Source organism: Halichoerus grypus, chromosome 4 (assembly GCF_964656455.1).
Source record: "Halichoerus grypus chromosome 4, mHalGry1.hap1.1, whole genome shotgun sequence".
NCBI classification, from domain to species: Eukaryota; Metazoa; Chordata; class Mammalia; order Carnivora; family Phocidae; genus Halichoerus; species Halichoerus grypus.
Window position 1 is genome coordinate 59,905,485 of NC_135715.1, and position 24,516 is coordinate 59,930,000.

Here is a 24,516-nt window from a genome sequence, read left to right on the forward strand (position 1 = left end):
GGCACATGGAAGCATTCTAGTTTGCCAACCTGGAAGCTCAGAACGTTGTCTCAGAATTGAACTATATATATGTGTATGTAGCAGGAATTCCTGTATTCCGTACACATATAGTTCAATTCTGAGACACGTTCAAAATGTGAACTCTGTCACATTTTGTGTTCTTATGGAGGCTTCATTACATAGGCATGATTGGGTATATCATTGGCCACTGGCTCTCCGTTCAACCTCCAGCCCCTGTCTCCTCCCAGAAGGTTGGGTGGGACTGAAAGTTCCAACTCTCTAAACACAAGATTGATTCCACTGGCAATTAGCCCCCATCCTGTGGTGCTTTCCAAAAGCACCTCATTAACATAACATAATACACTTTTACAGTTCTCAACACTTAGAAAATTCCAAGAGTTTTAAAAGCTCTACAAGGTTTATCTCATTTTCTCCCTTTTTTGGTCTTTCAAACAACATTGCCTCAAGGCAGGAAAATGGATAGAAGAGCTTTATTCATATTCTTCTAGGTATAACTATTCATTCAATGTGCGTGTAAACAGTATCCCTGCTATGTACACATATAGTCCAATTCTGAGTTACACAGGAAATAGGTGACTAACAAATGTCATATAGTCTGAGACTATATGAAAGGCAAAAGAAAATATGAAAAATTGAGAAAAAGAACCAGAAACCAACATCCATTTATTTATGTATAAAATAGTGTTTAGATACAAAAACCATAATGCAGTTAATAGCCTTATGAATGCCTTTGCCCTCAAATTCTATGGAATATGGTCCAAGACATGGAGAAGATTGAGACTGAGAGGACAAGATGCTGAAGACAGAGGATTGAATGAGATTGTGTATAAAATACCTGTCACATCAGCACTACCCAAATTATAAAGGTGACATGAACAGTTTCATGTGTGAGAATCACTGTATTTTTCATTTGAGCAAATCAACAAATGAACCAAACTCATTTGATGAACTCTTCAAGGTGAGTCAGTGGATATCTCGAAGGACGTTAACTTTCCAAATTATTCTATTGCTTTCTTCATGTTTGGGATTATAGCACCTCACCTCAGATGTACTTCCTTGCCTTCCCACTAGCCCAGACACACACACACACACACACACACACACACACACACACACACACACACCAGATTGTTCCAAGTGTATCCTGTACTCTTACGCTACATTCAGAGCTGCAGTGACACATGCAGGAAAGAGAAGGGGATTTTGTAGAACCTCCTTTCTTCTCTTTGGATCAAACTTAAGTCAGTGGTTTTCTGTGACTTGTATCTAGGATCACTGTGAATTTACTTCTGTACCAGATACTCTTTAAGCTCCATAGACTTTTCTTAATGCTTTTTTAAGGAAAAAGACAATGAATCCATAATGATTATCAAAGTCTTCACCAAGGCAAGGGGAACAATTAGTGTTACTTCTGTGCTGGAAAAATTTCTGCCAATCTTGAAAGTATCTCCTGACTTATGACTAAGATCAGATATGAGCTTATCTATAAGAAGAGAAACTTATAAACTATGGCTCAGCTTTAAATATCACTTCTCTTGAGTATAGTAGTAAACAAGTCACATCAGACAAAGGTAAACTCTCTGGTAACACATGCCAGGGCTATCATAGCCCAGACCTTTGGTTCTTATGTGTATTTAAGTGCAACCAGGACTGTGGTAAATTTTTTGGCTGTAGAATAGAATACTGGGATCCCTAGTTAGGATACCCAGATTATATAGAACACTTCTTATTTGAAGTTCTGCTAAATTAAATGTGTCTTGAAACTCATGGGTCCAAAGAATTTATATTCCTCTCAGATAGATTTACTACATAAGTATCTGGCACTGGAGCATGAAGAACAATGAAAAATGGTGCTGACTGTTGGAGGGAATTTTTAGATGTGAATGACTTGATTCTCACAGTCCTATGCTCTGTATGAAACAAGTATCTTACAGTTTTCTACTCACCAAAGGCCTTCATTTAAACCAAGAACACTAACCTACTTTGGAGAGAAACTATGCCAGTTAGAAGAGTGAGAGAGCACTTATATGGGGGAAGAGAACAGATTCAGAAGAGGCAAAAGAAAATGGAACACAGCCAAAGGAACCTGAAGATAGTTTCTATGTCAGCATAAGGCATGCCATCAAAAGATGTAGAGGAGTTTGATCTGGAAGCTCATGGAACTTCCAAAGAAGTAGAGAAAGCAGTGAGGAGACCATCTAAGGAAGAGAGAAGGTGTGTAGATACCATCTTGTCATTGTTTGTCCATCCCTACTTAGGAAGTTCCCAGTATGGCCCCTATTTTTATTCCATAAGCAAATGTGTTTCCACCATCCAGAAATCTGTTATGGAGCTTTGAAACATAAGAGTCTAGAGGAATAGAAGCATGAAGTATCCAAAGAAATCCAACAGAGAAAATATCAGATGACTCAAATTTTTCTCAGCATTATGAAGAGACATCCAGAATCTGTCCTTATGCAAATATCACATACTGCTTAAGGCACTACATGGTCTTAAACAAACAAACAAAAAAACTACAGCCTGACTCCAAGATGCCAAATCTCTCCAGACATTGCTGGAGTCACAAAAATGTGGGAATTTTTATTAAGATTGTTGTTATTGTTGTTGTTGATGATGATGATGATATGGCTATGGAAGAAAATAGCCCACAATAATAAAGTTTAAAATGTGTCTTTTTAGACAGACACTTATGTAACATTCGAGGTAAAGGGAAAGAGGAAGAAGACTACAAGGAAAAGCTGAGGAAAAAAGGACTACTCTTCAGAGTGACTTTGTCTGGCCCTGTCATTGTTATAATGAGCATCATGATCATTAACCATTTATTGAATAGTAGCTACATGACTGTTTTTAACCCAACACTTAACCAAAATGTTCTAAATAATTTAATCCTTAAAATTGTCCTTTTAACTTTTTTCTTTGTGTTTAGATAGTTACTGAAAGATGTAAGACTAGGAGAATACTGGAGGGATCAAATCCCCCAATAAAACACCACTTCTGATGGCATTTAGGGTCCACTCAGATAATCTCAGAAAATCTAATTTCATTATCTGTAATGTAATCACCTCTGTTACTATCTAAGGTCATATTTATTTTGGGGGGGATATATGGTAATCGTCACGCATTCTACTGATTAGGACATGGACATACCCTTTGGGGGCCACCATTCAATCCACTACAATGGTCAATAAGCACATAAATTTAGGCCATTACAGGATGGCCTTATGAAGAAAACAGAGCAGGGAGAAGGGATAAGAGAGTGACAGGGGATGCTATCTTTGATAAGGGAGGGCCTCTTTAATGAGGGGCATTGGAGTAGAGACCTACTTGAAGTAGTTGGGAGAGAAGTCTTTCAGGCAGAGGAATGAGTAACACAAAGGCCCTAAAACTAGTTGTGTTTGAAGAGGTGAGAACCGATGTTGTTAGAGTAGAAATGTAGTAGGAGATGGGTCAGAGGCAGAATTTGAATTTTATTCTGAGTAAAAAGGGAAGCCATTGGCTTGACAGTAGAGGAGTAATCAGTCTGATTTATACTACTGTGACTGATAGAGAATAAATAACAGGGAGAGGGCACTGAACTAGTGTGACCATTGAAGAAAGTACTGTGATACTGCAGGCAGGAGTAGGACTAGCGTAGTGGCTATGGAGATGGTGAGAAGTGATATGATTTGGGATATATTTTGAAGGTTGAGCCATTAGGATTTGCTGACTGAGTGGCTATATGTGAGAGTAATAGAAGAGTCAAGGATGATTTTAATGTTCTTTTTGTGTATGTGGCTGGAAGGATATAAGTCACCACCAAGTAAGAGTTAGAAGATGTGGTGGGGAGAAAAGCAGATTTGGGGATCAAGAATTCTGTTTTGGAATTGAAAAGCCCTTTAAACATTCAAGTAGAGATACTCTATAGTGATTTGGCTACAGGAATCTGGAGTTCAGGGTGAAAGACATATGTCTTGGCATCATTGGTGAATAGCTGGTATTTTAAATCACTGTGGAGTAAGTGTAAAATAGAAAAAGGACCAAGACCAAGACTGAGGAACTCTAAAATTAAGAAGTCAGGGCAATGTGGAGGAAATAAGAAACAGTTCTGGGAGTGAGTTAGTGAAGTAAAATCAAGAAAGTCTGCTGACCTGAAAACCAAAATAAGATGACTCAAGGAGGGAGTAGTCAACCATGTCAAAAGCTGCTGATAGATCAAGTAAGATGAGGATTGAGAATTTACCATTGAATTTATCAGTGGACAGTCAATGGGAATCGTGACAAGAACATTTTTGGTGGAGTGTGGGCACAAAATTCATCTAGAGTGAGCTCAGAAGGGAATTGGGAAAAAAAGAATTGTAGACAACTAATTTGGACAACTGCCATGAGTTTTCCTCTTAAGGGGAGGAGAGAAATAAAGTAGTAGCTGGGGGAATTGTTTTTCAAAGATTGGAGGAATTACTATAAGATAATAGCACGCTGATAGAAATGCTCCTATTGAGAGGCAAGAATTGATACTGCAGGCAAAAGAATGAGTACAAAAGGGAAGTGCTCAAGTAAGTGAGAGGAAACAGGGTCCAGTGCCTGAGTGGTCAGTCAGCTTTGGGCAGGAGTAGGACATGTCTTTCTTATAACAAAGGGGAACTCAGTATATGGTTGATCTGTTAGTGTGAAGATGAACATGTTTTTCTGAGGGCTTTTATTTTCCCTATGCAATGAAAGACAAGGTCATCAGCTGAGAATGAGGAGAATGGAGAAGGAACAAGTGTGAGAAGGTGTGGAACAACCTTCCTGAGAAAGTAAATTGTCAAGCACAGCATTGAATTATCTAGTGAATTTTCTAGGACATCACTATCCATAGAAATAGAATGCAAGCTGTGTACGGAATTTCAAACTTTCTAGCAGCCACCTTAAAAGGGTAAAATAAAACTGGTAAAATTATTTTTAATAATATATTTTATTTAACCAAATATATTCAAAGTATTATCATTTCAGCATGTATCAGTATTAAAAAATGAGATCTTTTACATTCTTTTTTTTTAGCATTAACTTCTTAAAAGCCAGTGTGCATTTTACATTTTCAAGCATATCTCAGTTCAGACGAGCCATATTCAAGTGCTCAATAGCCATACGTAGCCAATGGCTACCATACTGGATATTGCAGGTCTAGGAAATGAAGTAGTACTAATGGATAACATGAGGGCCCCTTGAGATTGGGAGCCATGAATTGAAGTGAAATTTGCATGGCTGTGTGTTGTACTCAAGCTACATTCAGAACTCATATAGAGATGTGGAATAAGCAGAGAGTTGTCTTGACCAGGAATGGAGTTTTGTCTGCAGCATTCAACCAAAGGAAAAGAGAAGAAGGGAGTTGGTGGCATGCACAACCAAATGATCATACAAATTGAGCATAGCACATAAGCCACAGAAGTAAGAGGTGGGGGCAGTGTGAAAAGGTGGTAAAGACAACAGAAGTTCTAGTAGAGTCAAAGAACTTTTAGAATTGTAGTTGTTATGCAATATACAAATATGTCTAAAATAATCCCTGCCCTCAGCAAGCTGATCTTGGTTGCAAGTATACCAGTAGCCTTGGTATAACATGGTATGTAATAATACCAGTATGAGTTCAGAGGAAGAAGAACCCATGTCCTACTAGGATGATCCAGGAGAGTGCAATGAGGAGGTGGTAGGTAAATCAGGACTTAAAGTATGAAATAGGGTTTTAATTCGTCTATGGGAAACACATTGCAAAATGAGGGGGAAAAAACACAAGAACAGATAGAAAGAAGCAAAAATGTTCAATATTTCTTGGGGATGAGAGTAAAAAAAAAAAAAAAAAGCCTTAATGTTAATATTTATTTAGAGAGAGCTATTGACTACAATGGGGAAGGCAGCCTATAAATAATGATAGGTCTTTAGAGAACAGTCCTGGGATAATTTCCCCAGGGAAAGAAAGACTTCACTGTAAAATATGGTGACAGTCCCAGAATACAATGTTTCCTAGGAATGAGAGAACTAAGTACCAAAGACTCTTTCCAAGAAATAAATGCCCTTCTTTTCTGGCCCACCTCACCCTTATACACACACACACACACACACACACACTCACACACACACACACACACACACGCGCACAGACACATACCTTTCATCTTTCATTTAGAATTCAGTCCCATAAATGTAATTCTCTTCTATGGAATGGTCAGTTACATCTAAAGAGAAGGAATATATTTACCTTTCATCATTATATCCTGGGATAAAATTTTGGAACCAACTAGGATTAGAATATGTGGAATTTAAAAGGCTTTGATTACTACTAACACTTTATTTTTTAAAAGCAGATCTACTCTCACCATACAGACCTAGTTTTTAATTCCTTCAGAAAATAAGCTGCACGTAGACAGTGTACTCTTTTTTCTAAATCTGATGCCATTTCTATTAAACTTTTAAGGGAAAGGCAGCATTGCAATTTACTTTGGTTCTCAATACAGTCATCATTAAACAACAGGAAATTTAGTTTTTCCTAAGCATGTTCAGATCATTGGTGCAAAAAAAAAGTTAGCCTCTCTTTTCCTAGCTCTAAATATTTAGGGAAACCTGCCAGGGTATCCACTCCCTCCTGTTTTTCACAAGAATTTCCTATTTCAATTGGAATATTTAGAAACAGTAAGAAGAGCTACATGTTTCCACATGAGACTTTAATAATACTGTACTTTGTATTTACATATCATATATCCTTGGTACTTCATAGCTCATTATCATTGTAAATTTACAAATCAGTATATGAAAGCACAAGGCTTAGAAGCAATTCTTTTCCTGTCCAACAGTAAGTTATTAATGCCAGCATTGGAACTCATAATTACTGACACATGTGGTCCTACAACATCTAAAGATGATTTTCATAACGTAAAATGAAATCCTCAGTAAGTAGAACATATCAATTATCAAATATCCTATTTATTCAAGATAATTTTAAGAACCATGAAGCTTTAATCATATAACCATATATAAATAACCATATTAAATAACCATATTAAACCACATAGGCCTACATTAATATAAGTATAGATAAATGTATCATTTGATCAAAACTAATACTTAATATGAATTAGTAAATATATACATATATAATCCAATCAGTTCCACAAAGTAGAATAGATTTCAATCAAAAAGTAAGCAAATATCTCAACATACTTAAAAATGTGAACTACTGCTTTAAAAAATTTTCACCAACATGCTATAATCTAAAGGGTACAGATGCCATTGGTCAGACTGCTGTATATGTCATCAAGTCTCTCCTTACTGGGGATAAAAGCATCCATTGTCTGCTGATTCAGTTAGGAACGTAAGATACCCAGTTCTCTTGGCCGTACCAGCTATGGTTTTAATTCTGGTGTCTTGAACATCATATGTCTGGGAGATTCTGTAAGATCTGTCTCAAAGAAGCACAGGCTACCACGTGGGCATCTGAAGGAAGATTAGCAAGTGACTGAATCAGCTTCTTGACTATTGTCTTCAAACACTGGTGGGCAGCATTCAAATCTCTGTCAAACTGTTGTCCTTGAATCTGTAGAGCCAGATGACTGCAGATGTTTCTAAACTCAACACTATCCTGAAATGAACAGCAAACACAAGCAGTTAGATGGGTTATGGGGACATTTGTTGTGTTTTGTGTACCCAGCTTCCATTCCCATTTCTTCCCATCACAGGACCTCAATTATTTTCTGAGAGAACTACTGTCCTCCATTCTCAGCCTATGTGATTTGACCAAAGCTGACCCACCCACTCTACAACTCCAGGGACCAGGCCAATCAGAGACCCCTCAATCACTTTGGATTGGTCAGGAATGGACAGGTGACCTAACACAGACCAATAAGCCACAGTTCTAGAATGTCTGTTAGACTGGGAAAGAGAAGCTCTCTTTAACTGGGGCTTTTGGAAGGCATCCTGCCACCATAAGGGGAGAATCCAAATGAGAATGAAGCCAGCACTGAAAAAAAAAAAAAAAAAAGAACCAAGCGATTAAAAGAGATTGATTCTAATTACATTCTCTGAGCATATTGATCCAGCTATACTTGAAAAATAAACCCCAGGATTTTTTGGTTATCTGAGTCAATAAATATGCCTTTTTTACTTAAGCCATTTAGAGTTGAGTTTCTGTTATTTGTTCCTAACAGAGCTTTAAAGAATACACAAACAGCCTCTGTTCCTATTATTCCATACTCATAGTCTTCAAAATTCCAACACAGGATTTGGTATTTAATGAACACAGAGTCAAGAACTTTCCAATGCAAATTTAGAAAGAATAGTTCCCAGGTAGTTTAAAAGAACAAAATAACTAAATATATTTTTAATTCCTAAATGTTTCACATTCTAAAATCCATTGTATAGAAATGGTATGCTAAAATTATTCCAATAAACAAACAAACAAATAAAATTATTCCATATCAGAGATAGTGTTGAATATATAATTTATTTTAAATACATGTAAATGACTCTCCACAGACTTCCAGTTCTGGTAACATGGCACACTTAGTTTCCCCAAAACCCTTTGGGGAAACTGAATTCTAAATAAAACAGAGCAAACATCCTTTCTGATATTGCAAGAAAACAGTGGAAATCCCTAAGGGCCAGAGATAAAGGAAAAGTAGATTATTTTAGCTGCCCACCAATATTCATCAAAAAAACAAAGTTAATCTGGAGCTGGGTTTGGGGTAGAGGATAAACTTGCCCCAACAATGCATAACTGTTGACCTGTACTACACAACAGCTGAAGTTGGGAGCTGCCCTCTATACCATATACATGTTCTGGGAACACTCATGCTAAGAAATTAATTTAAAAATTGGAACTGGGCTGAAATATCCATGGATACATGGCAAAAGGAAATAAAAGCCTGTTCCATGGGGACACATCCATAACCCATGCCCCACAGAAGTATTCCCATAATACTCTGTCAAAGACAAACTCAGAATATGAAATTTAACATATCCACCATGATACAGCAGATACTAATACAGGGCAGAATTTCCAAGTATTTCAGCTAGAAACTATAAAATATGTTTAAAGTGATTAAAAATATAAAAGAAGGAATAAAACACTTTTTAAGTAAAAACAGGCTTGGAAAAGAACCAAATACATTTCCAGAAATAACAACTATTTTGACAAATTAAAAACTCAATAGACAATTTAAACACCTGAATACATTCGAACTGAGGAATAGTAAACTGGATGATGAATATGAGAAAATTACTCAGAATGTAAGATAAAAAGCCAGACATAGGCATTATGAATGGGAAGTTAAACAACATGGATGATAAATGATGAAGCCCAACAGATACGCTTCCAGGAGAAAGAGAGAGGTTGGGGGAGAAGAGGGGAGACAATATTTAAAGAGAATAATGAATAAGAATTATTCAAAATTGATCCAAAACATGAATCCAGGTTCATGAACATAGATTCAGGAAGTAAAATGAGATTCAAATCTAAACTTATTAAGGCAAAACTACTCTTAAAAGCAACCGGGGGGTGGGGGGGAAGCCTGATGGCTTTCAAGGGATGACAAGACAGACTGCCACCTACTAAGCTACAATGATTGAAGTCAGAAAAGAATGGGATACGTTTTCAAATAAGTGTCAACATAGAATTTTTTTTAATCCAACAAAACTATTAATTAAACATCAGGGCAAAATAAATATGCCTTCATTTAAAAGGACAACAGGCGTTACCACCCTCACTGTCATATTTTCCTAGAGATATAATTCAGAAAGGGGACATTCAATTCAAAAGGAAAGAATGAGACACAAGAAGCAACAATGAACAAAGAAACTTAAAAATACAATGTAAATCTAAAGAATTGATTGTTCAAAACCAAAATTATAACAATTAACTTGGGACTTACAAAAGCAAGATGGTTCGAAAATGCTGAATAGTAGTAACATGTGGGATGGAGTGGCATTCTAAGGCATTGTACTATTTAGAAAGGTGGCAAAGTTGATAAATTTCAGACTTATTTTAGTATGCGTGTGAGAAATGTAAGGGTTATCATTAAAGGACAGAAATAATATGTAAAACTTCAAAATCAGCAGACAAAAGGAATATTAAAACTTAATTGATTCTATTTTTAGAAGGTAAAAATGAAGAAATATATAAACATAAATCAAGGGGAACAGAAAACACCAAATCAGACAACTTTTGAAATACAGTGGTTACCAGATTGGATTTTAAAAGATCTGTTGATAAGTTCTTTACAAGAAACACATTCAAAACTAAAAATACCTAAAGACTTAAAGTAAATGAATGCTAAAACATATACAAAGCAAAGAGAAGCCAAAACAAAGCCAGGAAAATCATTATTAAGGATAAAATAAGCTACAGTTAATAAAAGGAACTATTCCCCAAGAAGGTATAACAATTTTGTACTTTGTGTGTGCCTAATATGATTATCTTAATTTACATTCAATCCATAAACATAAAAAAACTGATTTCTACCCAGCTTTCTAAGACACATAAATCAAACAACAAAATGATCAGCCTGGAGAGAAAAGACTGAAACACTAATCACAAGCTTGGCCCAATAAAGATAAGCAAATACAAATTTTCCCAAAGATATATGGAATATTTATGAAAGCTGACTGTATTATAATATGCCAAAAGTAAATTCTTAATGAATATCTAGAAGTCTATATCATACAAATCACAATGCAAATAAATGAGAAATCAATAACATAACCTTCCCAATACATACATGACTTAAAAATCTACTTCCAAATAATTCATGGATCAGTGAAAAAATAATTGAAATTTTAAAATACTTTATACTGAACAATTATGGACATAATATATCACAAACTTGTGGGACACACCTGCATTGAGAAATTCATACACTTAATGCTATTTAAGTAAAGAATAACCACTGAAAAAGCATGAGCTAAGAATTCAACTCAAGAACTTAGGAAAAGAAAAAACATAATCCAAAAGAAAATGAAAGAAAGAGCTAAAAGCTGAACTGAAGTTTTTTTGTTCTTTTAATTTTTTTAATTTTTTTTTAATTTTTTAAATTTTATTGTTATGTTAGTCACCATAGAATACTGAACTGAAGTTTGAAACTAGAGTTTTCTTCCTAATTCTGTGTAGAAAGAGAAGCTATTCTTCTCCCTAACAAAAACTCTGTCACTTGGGTTAGAAGGACCTGGGTCTCTGGCAAAGTGTTTATTAGAGAACATCTTCTGGGAAACAAAACAAACTTTCATCTATTGAGTTTGGCCAACAATGGCAGCAGGACCCCAGTGTGAGTAAAGTGCTGGGATAGAAAGATCAACACAACAGGCCATAGTTCTTTACTCAAGTATTCACAGGCTACCATGCTTCTTGTTTTTTCTTCCTCTTTAAAGCATTCTAGCTTCCCTGCCTTTGCGTGTTGCTCATTTCTGCTTAGAAGGTATCAAGGGGCTACTTAGATAATCTCTCCCATAGTTTTTGGAGTAACCTATATTCCTGGAGCATATTGCTTGGGAACGGGAAAGTGGAGGGGAAAAATATGCCTCTGGACTACTTCCCCTAGATCCACATCAAGGGAAATTGTCTGCTTGCTTTATAGAAGTAATCCAACTCTAAGTACAAAGTGGAAGGATCAAAGACAACATGCAAAGGGAAATTCAAAATTGAAGGAACCACTGAAATGTGTGCTGACGTGTGCCTATTAGCCAGTCTGCAAAGGCATTCATCACCCAAATAAGATTAAAATGCCTTTAAAAATATGTTTGTGGGCCTAAAATCTGAAGTCAATTTCACGTTTACTGTAAAGAATCAAAGAAGGCATCGTTTGGGGAAAGTATACATATAATAAAATTCCACTCCTGGCCTGTACTGGTCCCTGAGGCCGTGGGTAAACTTCAAATCTCTGGCAAGCTTTGCAAAGTCTCTTTATTTTACTCCTTTAGTACAGTATTTCTTCTTAATCCTTTCTCAAATATATTAACAGTCAAAGAAAACAAATTAATAGGCATAGGCTTTCCATGGGACTCTTAAGCCTGGGGATGGAAAAATAGAACAGGTGGTTGCTTCTCTTCCTTTCTGAAGGGTCTGAAGGCCAACTGTGGATCCAATGATCATGGCCTCCAACCAAACCTCTACTGATTCTGTTGCATAGGCGGGGGCCAAAAATTCACAGCATTGAGGCAGTGTCATATTGAATGGCTCATGGGCTTTCAGTAGAAAATCACATGATCAATATTCATAATGATTTTGTATATGGTGCTTTCCATTCAATGACAGAACACATCCTCCCAGCAGCTTTTATTTAGCAAGTCCCAGATGCTTCCAGAAATGATGAAATAGCCTACGTAGGGTTTGAGCATGCTGCCAGAATTAGAAAATTATGACTTAGCAATCTAAAGACAGGTTTTGGAACTTCTAAAGCCTTGTGTAATTTCAGACTCTGGATATGAAATGTATTGGTTGTTACAGTGGTTCAAACTGATAGGGGGCATTTACATTTTATAGTGACTCAACCAATCTACTGCGGCAATGGCCTCAGACTCAGTTAATGCAACAGTTACATTTCTTTGAAACATGTGAAGTCTCCACTACATGATTGACCACACTGGGTAAAAAGCAGTAAGACATGAGTACCTAGTCTCTAAAAAGCTTATAACCTAGTAGGATTGAGGCACATAGAACATATATCCCAATGTCCAGTGAAATGGAATGGGGGTTCTGGTAAAAACACAAAAACCCAACCTTACAGAAGAACAGACATTTATAGACTCATAATCCAAGCACTTTAGAGAGTTCATACAAAGCTCTTCCTGATGTGTGAATCCTTTCTAGAGCATACCTGGTGTCACACTGTTTGCCACACAGGAGAAACCCATGTGCTTAGGAGGCAACTCTTGGCTCTAGTTTCCAGAACATTTTTTCCTTAATTCTTAGCTGAAATCTGCCCTGTAGTAGACAGAATAATGGCCTCCCAAAGATGTCCATGTCCTAATCCCCAAAACCTGTGAGCATTTTACCCTATGCGGCAAAAAGGACTTTCCAGATGTTAGTAAGGATCGTAGCCCTCCAGGCACCTGAAAAGACCCCTGGGATGCTGGGATTATTCCTTCACAAGCACTGGACTTGCCGTCGGAGGCCTGGTTCTGTCCCTTTGACAGGCCATCCATGGACAAGACATTTTATCTATGGAATAATCAGTTTTCTAATGTGTAAAATGGAAACAAATAGCTACCACATGGAGAGACTGTGAAGGTCCAATAAGCTCATGGTCATGCAAACTTTGAATTTATAAGGCACTCCATCCATCTAAAGTTGTGCATAAAGTACTCCGCTAGATGGGAGGTCAGCAAGAAGGAGAGGGGGAAGGAAGGACAGAAAAGAAAAGAACAATATGCTCTATAGAAGGTGGGAATCTAACTGGTGGAGATGAAACTATTCAAGCTGTTCAGTAGAGATGTCACACAGAATAAGATTAAGGCTCCAAAAGAGTGGCCAAGCTCACCTCATATCAATTAGGATGACTACTATCGAAAAAACCCCTGAAAATAGCCAGTGTTGGCGAGGATGTGGAGAAACTGCAGCCCTCGTGCACTGCCGGCAGGAACGTAAAATCACACAGCCACTACGGAAAACAGCATGGAGGCTCCTCAAAAAAACTAAAAACGGAATTACCATATGATCCAGCAATTCCACTTCCGGAATATGTATTCAAAAGGATTGAAATCAGGGTCTTAAAGAGATACCTGCACACCCATGTTCATAGCATCACTATTCACAATAGCCAAGAGGTGAAAGCAGCTCAAGGGTCCATTGACAAATGAATGGATGAACAAACTATGGTGTATACATAGAATGAAATACTACTTAGCCTTAAAAAGGAAGGAAATTCTGGAATGTGCTCCAACATGAATGGACCTTGAAGACGTTATGCTCACTGAAATAAACCAGACACGAAAAGATAAATGCCCTATGATTCCGCTTACACGCGGTACTTAGAGTCGTCAAACTCACAGAAACAGAGAAGAATGGTGGATGCCAGAGGCAAGGGGAGGGGGAAATGGGCATTTGTTGTTTATTGTGTACAGAGTTTCAGATTTACAAGATGAAAAAAATTTTGGAGATTGGTTGCACAATAATGTGAATGCTCTTGATACTGCTGAACTATACACTAAAAATGGTCAATTTTATGTTACACTCTTTTTTTTAACCACAATAAAATTTAAAAAAAAAAAGTGGTCAAGACCATTAGAGTGCTCCAGCCTTCGCAGAAGGGACTGAAGGTGAGGATGAGGCATGAGGGTAGGCCGTACAGATGTCACAAGACAGCTGGTGCAGGGAATGCAGTCTTTGCCTCTCAGGGAAGAGATGGCCCTCCCAGTTAGAATGAGCAACACAAGCAAAGGCCTGAAGTCAAGTAGGGACTGGGACTGAGAGGAGGCCAGTCTGAAAAGAGCAGAGCTTTGTGCTGGGAACGAGGACACAAACTAGTGTGGGAGCCTTGACTGCCACAGTAAAGTCTCTGATCACTTCCAAGCATGGAGATGACATGGCAAGCCAGCATTTTAAAAACACTGGTCTGGGACGCCTGGGTGGCTCAGTTGGTTAAGCGACTGCCTTCGGCTCAGGTCATGATCCTGGAGTTCCGGGATCGAGTCCCGCATCGGGCTCCCTGCTCAGCAGGGAGTCTGCTTCTCCCTCTCCCGCTCCCCCCTCTTGTGCTCTTTCTCTCTCTCACTCTCTCTCTCTCAAATAAATAAATAAATAAAATCTTTAAAAAAAAAAACAAAAAACACTGGTCTGGCTTAACCTGCTAGGTGCAGGATCCAAAGCTAGGCTTCTGATCTACCTTGTCTCACTCAAGCCTCACAATGGTCCGTGAATGACCGATGAAGAAACGTGGCTTAGAGAGATAAAGCAACATACCCAAGTCGCACAGCAAATGAGGGGCAGAGCTTGAATTATCCTCTCTTCCCAAGCTCAAATGTTCATCCAAGACCCGCCCCAAATTTAGAAACTGGGCTGGGTACAGTGATGACTCCGAGAGCACAGCTCACTACCCACGGTGGGAGACAGACTGGGGAACTTGAACTACAGGGCCTCAGATGCCCCAGTGGGATGAGCAGGGATACCATGAAAGCAAGCAGGGGAAGCACCAACCTAGCTTTGAGATGGAACAAAAATGTCTACAAGTGAATGTTTCTTTTTTGGCCATATTCACACTATTTTTCTTGAGGTTAACTGAGTGTTAACGAAGCTCCAATTGGCATTGGTCACATCCAAACTGAAGATTGGTCTGTTGGTCCATCCCTCTTCCCTGCAACATAATTGAGAGGGTTTGGCTGTCTGGAAGATATTCAAGGCGTGGAACCTTCTACACCCCATGTCAAGCCAACTCGTAGCTAATCAGAGACCCTCCCTAGCTGGAGCTCTCTCTTCCTCCATTCTGTTCTCTCCTGCCCAGTATAAGGGAGGTCTCTTAGAAAAACTGCCACACTTGCACTTTTCTGCATTATGCATTGTGTTTATTAGGAATGCACACATCTGGAATCCTTGAGCAACTGCAAATGCACCTGCAAAGTCCAAAAGGGAAGAAAAGCTGGAACTTTTTTAGCTTTGTACTGAAAATAAACACTCCCATCAAAACCGTAGTCTTGAAGGCAAGAAGAATCTGGCATCAACAGTCAGCTTCAAAGCTTATTTTCTGAAACCAACACCAATGGGTAATCGAGTAAAAAATACAATATGACTTTATAGGCTCTACAATGCAGATCACTTTTAAACAATCCACAAGGAAGATTTTTGGGTTTTTTCCTACCTCATCACCTTCAAAATCACTGCTCGATCTACATAAACTCTAAGTCAGCTCATATCCCCTTCACCACTGGCTTTAAAATAAGTTGGTTCTTTTCAAGACAGTCACATCTTGAGCTATACTCTCTTACAATGGCCTTCACAAATTTGTTTCTTCTCACATTTTCCTTTCTCGCTCCCCCTGAATGCCTAATGCTCCCTATGGAGAGCACTGAAGAAAGAGCTCTTCCCAGCTTTCTGTGATGGGGCCTCCTGACCTTAATGAACTTCAGCAGACCACTCTCCACTACAGGTGCCCAGGGCTGGGCCCCCCAAAGGAGCACAAATCCCTTCCCCAGACCCATCACGATCCTCCATACTGGATGTGTACCTAAAATGGGAATGCCATTTCTTTATTTAGAGGGATGTTGTGAAAACCATGCTATCAGAAACAGTATACTACAAATTGCTCCCTTGGTTCATCAACATCTGGCTTTGAACTACAAATTCACAGGGCCCAGAGGAGCCACCAGTTGCCTGAACCCAAGGTCAATCTCAAATAGATATGTAACTGTGTGTTAATAAAACACTCAATGAAGAACTAAAGTATCTGCCAGTCACCGTAAAAAGTCTATCGTCCACAGGAAATTAAACATTTTTACTTGTGGTGTACCCAGTGTAAATGCTCACAAGTAACTAAGGTTTTTTATGCATTTGCTTTGGGTATGGTACCATTTTCATTAGAAAAGTCCAGTTAAAAACACTTTGTGATGGATATAAGCACTTAATTCAGGTATGCTCACAAGGCAAATCCCAAAATTATAAAACAAAGCACGGCAGCATTTCCACTAAGATGTTAAACATAAGTAGTTTTGTTTTAGGGCCTTCCTGCAACATCTTTCCCAAAATTTTCATTTTGGCAATTGTAAATGTCCTGATTTCCCTATCATTCACATTATGAGCAAGGACAAAGCTATAATTAAGCTACTTGTAGTCACTGGGCCTTTTTGTCACAGAAAACCACGATTTTATCCCAAATGAAGAGCAATTCGCTGGCTATGCTATTAATCATATAATCCTGAGCATTTATTTCTTCAATAGTTTGCTAGTAATTTTTAAAGACACGATTCCCAAATTTGCAGAAAGTCTTCACACTCATGTTAATGAGGAAAAAAAGCACTCATCACCAATGTCTTCCTCTGAGTGACCCAATGTTCACACCTGCAGTTTGCAAAGAGCATTAGCAGTGACCGTGAAGCCAAAGCCAGTGGTTTTATAACTGCCATGCTTGGTATGTAGAATGAGAAAACCAGCAACGATTACTGAGCTTGATGGAACAACTGGTACCAGAATCAGCTAATTGGAATGGGTGAACTCACAGGCAAGTTTAATCTGTAATAGCAGGAAAGTTCTCCTGCTTCTGAAAGTTGGCATCAGCCATAGTTTCCATGAAACTTGCATCAGAGCAGAACTCTTGGAAACTATAAGTGTTTTTGACTCTCAAAGGAAGACAGAAAAACTCAATCAGAGTGACTTCATAATTGGCTTGGTTAATGGTGTCTATGTGAGTTGGTCATTTTTAGCAGTTCTTAAAATCCTAGACTGGCTTCCATCTGGTCCTGTGCACATTTCTATGCTCTGAGTGGTGAGTGCCTAAGACATTCATGATAGTTATTACTAGTTTGATAATGATTTCCTACATTCACCTGGTGCTTTGGGTCACTATGTAATGTGGCCATCATATAAAGAGACACACAAATCACCCAGTATAATGGGTTAAATGGCGTCTCCCCACAAAAAAAAAGTCCATGTGTTGAAACATAACCTCCAGTTTGACTGTACTGGAAATAGGACCTTTAGGGAGGTAATTAAGGTTATATGAGGTCATAAGGGTGGGGCCCTAACCCAATAGGGTCAGTGTCCTTGTAAGAAGAGGAAGAGACATCCAAGATCTCTCTCTCTCCCTCTCTGCATGCACAGAGGACAAACTATTCAAGACAGAGCAGGAAGGTGGCAGTCTATGAACTAGGAAGAAAGACCTTACTAGAAACCAAATTTTTGATCTTCAGCTTTCCAGCCTTCAGAACAATGAGAAGATAAATGTCTGTGGTTTAAGCCACCCCATCTATGGCATTTTGTCATGACAGCCCAAGCTGACCAAGATACCCAGTCTACAAGGTGACTGTTGCAGCCCAAGCAGTGTGCAGTGCACAGCCCGTCCAACGCTGCCCTGTCTACCAACCATACACACTCATGGAATTTATTTCTGCATGACATTCATCACACCTCTTTAGTCCAGCACTGTGATTTGGTAGAAAAAGCCAGATAAAACCATGTTTGAACCATGGGCCATCACTTTCCAGCTGTGAGATCTTTAGCAAAATCCTAAATTCCTCTGAGTCTCAGTTTTCTCCTGTAATAAATGTTTTCTAGCTGGTTAACTCTAGCCTCTCCAACAAATTTAACAAGACTCAGTACTGTGAAGCATTTTTTATCCACTCTAAAGAAACTCACTTCATGTAGTTTTTGCACATGTGTGATAATCTCTAAATATTCAGGAAGAATATTAAGTGTCGGTATCTTTAAGAAAAGAGTAAACTGCTATAAAAAAGGTCCATTAGTATTGTGCTGGAGTTTCTCTGCCTTCATGCCTGAAAATTTCACTTCCTTAAGCCTCAGTGGTTTGATCAGCAAGTCATTTGGGGACAACATCTCTAAGTCAGTCATCAGGCATGTGCTAAAGCCGACCTCTGGATAGTGGAGGCTTCTTGGAACTCTCCATGGGTCATCCTAACTTTGCTTTTGTCAACAGTCTCAGAAAAATCAATAGAGACCATGGGTCAGATCCATCAATATCAGGACTGAAACTCACAACAATAATAGTCAATGAGAATGTGAGGCATCAACCTGTTAATAATAATAATAATAATAATAATAATAATAATAAAAGTTTAAAGGTATTGAGAGTTTGTATGGGCAGCCACTAGCTAAGACTTCATGTGCATTATCCTAATAACCCTGTAAGGTTAGATACCTCTATCCCCACTTTAAGGCAAGGAGACTGAGGCACAAGAAAGCTAAATATTTTGCCCAAGGGCCTACAGCAGGAAGTAGAATGGTAGGTTTGAAAGGCTCTGCAGGACCAGATCACTGGGCTGTGCTGTGCTGTCTCTACTTTGGGTCCCTAAGGCTTTTCATCTGGGCCGTGGGCTTTCATTCAAGTGAGTCCTCCTCCTCTCTGTGGCAAGGGTAACACTGTGGGAGAGAATTGATGTTAGAGGGATAGTTTCCACACACTTCCAAGTGATACACAGGTATTATTTCCATTAGCACAAATCCTCCTGAAATCATTCCGTGTCTAAAATCAATCCACATGTTCTTAATTTAAAAATATAGAAAACATGAAAGGAATTGGAGAAGACACACATAAATGGAAAGATATTCCATATTTTTGGATTGAAAGAATTAATATATATATATATTTAATATTGTTGAAATGTCCATACTACTCAAAGCAATCTACAGGTTCAGTGAAATACCTAATCAAAATTCCAATGGCCTACTTCACAGAACTAGAACAAGTAATTCTAAAATGTGTGTGGAACCACAAAAGACCCCAAATAGCCAAAGCAATATTGAAAAAGAACAGAGCTGGAGGTACCATGCTCCCTGGTTTCAAGATATACTACAAAGCTACAGTAACCAAAACAGGATGATATTGGTACAAAAACAGACACATGAATCATTGGAACAGAATTAAGAGCCCAGAAGTAAATCCACATAGATATGGACAATTAACCTACAACAAAGGAGCCAAGAACATATAATGGAGAAAGGACAGTCTCTTCAATAAATAGTAATAAGAACACTCAACAGCCACAGGCAAAAGAATGAAACCAGACCACCATTTTACACTATACACAAAAATTAATGCAAAATGTATTAAAGACTTGAATGTAAGACGTGAAACCATAAAATTCCTAGGGGGAAAACAACATAGGCAGTAAATTCCTTGACATCAGTCCTAGGAACGTCTTTGTGGATCTGACTCTAAAGGCAATGGAAAGAAAAGCAAAAATAAACAAATATGGGCGCCTGGGTGGCTTAGTTGGTTAAGCGACTGCCTTTGGCTCAGGTCATGATCCCAGAGCCCTGGGTTCAAGTCCAGCATCGGGCTTCCTTCTCAGCAGGGAGTCTGCTTCTCCCTCTGACCCTACCCCCTCTTGTGCTCTCTGTCACACTCTCTCTCTCTCAAATAAATAAATAAAATAAAATCTTTAAAAAAAAATTAAAAAATAAACAAATGTGACTACATCAAACAGAATCTCATTAGATTCTGCACAGCACAGGAAACCATTACCAAAATGAACAAACAACATATCGAATGGGAGAAGATATTTGCAAACCAAATATCTGACAAGGGGTTAATATCCAAATATATATAAAGAACTCCTACAACTCAACAACAAAAAAATAAATAAATTACCGGTTAAAAAATGTGCAAAGCATGTGAATAGACATTTCTTCAAAGAAAACATACAGATGGCCAAACAGGTACATGAAAAGATGCTCAACATCACTAATTATTAGAGAAATGCAAATCAAAACCACAGTGAGATACCTCCCAACACCTGTTATAATGGCTACTTTCAAAAAGACAAGAAAGAACAAGTGTTGGTGAGGGTGTGGAGAAAAGGGAACCCTTGTGCACTGTTGGTGGGACTGTAAATCAGTGCAGCCACTATGGAAAACAGTACGGAGATTCCTCAAAAAATTAAGAACAGAACTACCACATAACCCAGCTATTCCACTTCTGGGCATTTATCCCAAAAATATGAAAACACTAATTTTAAAAGATATCTGCACCCCATGTTTATTGCAGCATTATTTACAATAGCCAAGATATGGAAGCAACCGAAATGTCCAGTGATAGATAAATGGATAAAGAGGTAGTGTGTATATATATATATATATATATATATATATACACACACCCACAAACCCACACACACAGTGGAATATTACTTAGCCATAAAAAAAGATTTTACTTATTTATTTGACAGAGATTGCGAGAGCAGGAACACAAGCAGGGGAAGTGAGAGAGGGAGAAGCAGGCTCCCCGCTGAGCAGGGAGCCCAATACCGGGCTCGATCCCAGGACTCTGGGATCATGACCTGAGCTGAAGGCAGACACTTAATGACTGAGCCACCCAGGCGCCCCTACTTAGCCATAAAAAAGAATAAAATCTTGCCATTTGCAACAGCATGGATGGACCTTAAGAGTATTATGCTAAGTGACATAAGTCAGACAGAGAAAGGCAAATACTATATGATTTCACTCATACGTGAAATCTAAAAGATGAAACAAATGAACAAACAAAATAAAGGCAAAGTCATCGATGCAGAGAACAGACTAGTGGTTCCCAGAAGGGAAGGGGGTTGAGGGCGGGTGAAATGGGTGAAGGCAGTCAACTGTATGCTGATGGATGGTAACTAGACTTATGGGGGTGATCACTTTGTAGTGTATGCAGATGTCAAATTAACACTAGTAATAATGAAGCCAAGTCAGGATAACCAGCCCCCTGGAAAGACAGACTACTGTGCCCTCAAGTCTAAGTTCTTTGTAATCACTACTCTACAAATAGAGATATTACCTTTTCTCCAAACAGAAAACCAAGCAAAATTCCAAGATGTTGGCCAGGAGGCAAATCATCCAGAGAAACCTCTCCCTGTTTCTCTCCCTTCTGAAAGCACTCCCTATTCACTCAAAACTCATTATTCCCCTGCAGGTGAACAGCAGACTCCAGTGGAAAGAGTACTTTGTGTTGGGGGTTGGGGGGACCAAACAACATTTCTTTATAAGAGACAAGAAGGAAGATGAGTAGAAGTGAGATTTTTTAGGTAGAGAGGAAGATATTTGTGTCCGATGGCCTCAATTTTCTCAGAAGAGGAGTGAGCCGGTTGAGGTTTGGATAAACAAAGCTTGAGAAGGGTGGAAAATGTTGAAGACAAAAAGTCAAGTAGAAAGTGTTAGAAGGATTACCAAGTAGAAGTGATGGCTACATGATGTTCGAGTGGCACGATTTGTAGGCCACAGCAGAGAGCTCCAGTGCATCTGAGCTGGGCCAGGCCCTTGGACAGTGGTCTCCAACCTGATCCCCAAACTGCAACCTCACCTGCTGTGACTTATCTAGGGTCAGGTCCTCGCCTCAGTCATTTCAACGGTTACCTTTGCCTGCAAGACAATTCAAGGCCCTCTGCATGACATGCAGGCCTTTCTTGCCATCTGACCCCACTTACCTGTCCAGCATCCTGTTTTACCTTCTGCCATAGTGAACTAATTTTAGTTCGTTCACCTTTTCATTGCTTCTGGGCCTTGGATCACACAGCTCCCCTGAAATGTTTTTTCCCTTTCATGTCTGTGGGACAAACATTCATTTTTTTTTTTTAAAGATTACTTCCTCCAAGAAGCTTTCCGAGATCACCTAAGGTAAAGCCGATCACTCAGTCTCTCCTTTTGCCAACGTACATGTGCCCCGTATATGCCCCTAACATCACACAGCCCTTCCTGTTTCAGCAATTCTAAGATGCACCCTTTTTCACGTTTCAAAAATCTCTGACGTGATCTTACAATAGATGGTGCGTCATAGTTTAATTGGCAGGATTTTTTATTTCTTTGTGGTATCAAAGAAAGGTGCATTCTACACGAGATCATTAGTGAAATGCAGCTTCATTTTTTAACTTCCTAACGTGAGTGGGGCCGTGCTCCACCTTTGGAGGCGATCTTATTTTCCCTCCCCCCAACACACATTTGGGAATATTTGGTTGTATCAGTTTGTTGGGGGGGTGGGTAAGGCTGCTGGCATCTCCTGGGTTGAGGCCAAGGATGGTGCTAAACAACCTATAATGCACAGGACAACCCCACAATTATCCAGCCCAAAATGTCAACAGCAGGAGATTGAGAAACCATCGTGTTAGAGTAACAATACTTTTTTGGGTGTATCAGAGGCTTTATTATATTTAATTTCAAGTCAGTCTTTAAAACATAGCAATTTTTTCCAAACCTTGGCTTGTAGAGCAAGAATAACAACTCTTGGGAACTGCTCTAAGCTTTCTTCATCATTCCCCCTTCATTTCCTTCTGCTAGCCTCCCAAGGGGAAGGAAGGAAGCAAAATTGGAAAGCCAGAAGACCTCAAAGAGATCTGTGACCTTAAACCAATTAGGCTAGTTAATGACAAGGTGGAGACTGGATCCCAAGACCTCCAGATTTCCACAGCCCCACTCAGCCTGAGAGGCAGCTACTGTGCTCCCAGGCTACACGGACCAGCACAGTTTGGTAGCATGAGAGGAAACGGGCCCTACAAATAGGAGCTGCGTGACTTAGCAGGAGTTTAGCATTAGTATTCACGCTTTGACACCCGGGACCCACCCCGCTCTCACCCCACTTTATGAGAATTTAGGTTGACTCTGTAAGGCCTCTGAACTCTGTGGGGAATTGGGTTTATGCAAAAATAATTTGGATTCTTAAGTGTGAAGGAACTTTAAATAAATCTAGGTGATTTTGTCATGCAAAAGGCAGGGGGGACTTAATAGGGGTATTGAAGGCTCTGGAGTAAGGGTTATTAATTTGGAAGGGGGGAGCAGGGACAGCTGTCCTCCATCCCAGGAGCTGCGCATGTGGAAAGGGCCTTCGGCTAGAGCAGGAAGCTGATTGATGGGAGAGGGCGAAAGGAGTTCCAGAGGAAGGTTTTGGCAAGGCCTCCCCGTGTCTCAGTTCCGCAATCAGCTGGGCCCCAGGTGGACCCCGAGTTCCTGGACTCAAGTCCCAGGGCTGTCACCTCCCGCCTTCCGTCTCACAGACGCTGAATCCCCTGGACCGCTCAGCTTTTCAATGGGTGGCCCCTCCGGGCTTTATCCCGGCCCCGCAGCCCCGCCCTGCCGCGGGATCCTGCGCCCCAGCCGGGTGCTCGAGGCCAGACTCACCTTCAGATGGATGGGGAAGGACCGCTCCTGCTGGAGGGGGCCCAGCAGCGTCTGCTCCACGCTGACCAGCTCCGAGGTCGAGTCCACCACGCGGGCCAGCGCGCTGCGCATCGCCATCTGGGCCAGGGTGCAGGGCCCCCGACCCCTGGGGAAGGGCAGCAGCTCCGCGCCCCCTTCGGCGCCTCGCACCACTTCTACTTCTGGGGAGCTTGCCCGCGCCCCAGACCCGCCACTCCTGGCCCCCCGCCGCCCTCCCCCCTCTTCGCGCCCCGGCCCCGGCCGGGCCCTCCGCGGGCCTGTGCGACGCGCTGGGGCAGCGGACACGTGGTCTGGATCGCGCGGGATCCCCGGGTCGCCCGGACCGTCCCCCCAGCCCCACTCCTGCTGCAGCAGCTGCAGAGTCTGCAGAGCCACCATTTGGTGGCTGATGGAGGCCACTAAGGGCGCAGGGCTAGCCATCGCCTCTGCCGGCGGCTCCGCGCGCTCCGCGGGCAGGTGTAGCAGTGAGCGAGAGAGGCGGGGGCGTTTGGGGTCGCCAGGGTCACATTTCCCAACCCGCTTGTTGGCCTTGTTGCCTCTCGAGGGTGGAGCCTGCCCCGCAGGAGGTGGCCAGCGCTGGCCCCCGAATTCCTATCCGAATGGGCGTGTCCGGACCCAAGGCTGCAGGAGGCACTGCTCCCGGTGCGCTCGAAAATCAGCCAATGCTGAGCGCGGGTTCTTCCTCTTCTCCAGGGCTTTGCTGGGAAACC

General features: G+C 40.2%; 1 protein-coding gene across 1 annotated transcript; it reads right to left on the reverse strand.

The window, feature by feature from the left end:
• Positions 1-494: 494 nt before the first annotated feature.
• Positions 495-24,516, reverse strand: DLEU7 (deleted in lymphocytic leukemia 7). Its single transcript, XM_036080912.2, has 2 exons — positions 23,768-24,516; positions 495-7,609 (listed from the first exon to the last, which is right to left on the reverse strand). Exons 1-2 carry the CDS (start codon positions 24,224-24,226, stop codon positions 7,403-7,405), a joined length of 666 nt encoding a protein of 221 aa, XP_035936805.1. The 5' UTR covers positions 24,227-24,516; the 3' UTR covers positions 495-7,402.

Bases quoted from the DNA above. Each gene is read 5' to 3' on its own strand.
- DLEU7 (XM_036080912.2), bottom strand. From the start codon at position 24,226: ATGGCTAGCCCTGCGCCCTTAGTGGCCTCCATCAGCCACCAAATGGTG. The intron at 7,610-23,767 runs GTGAGTCTGGCC...TGTTCATTTCAG, and splicing joins CCTTCCCCATCCATCTGAAG to GATAGTGTTGAGTTTAGAAA.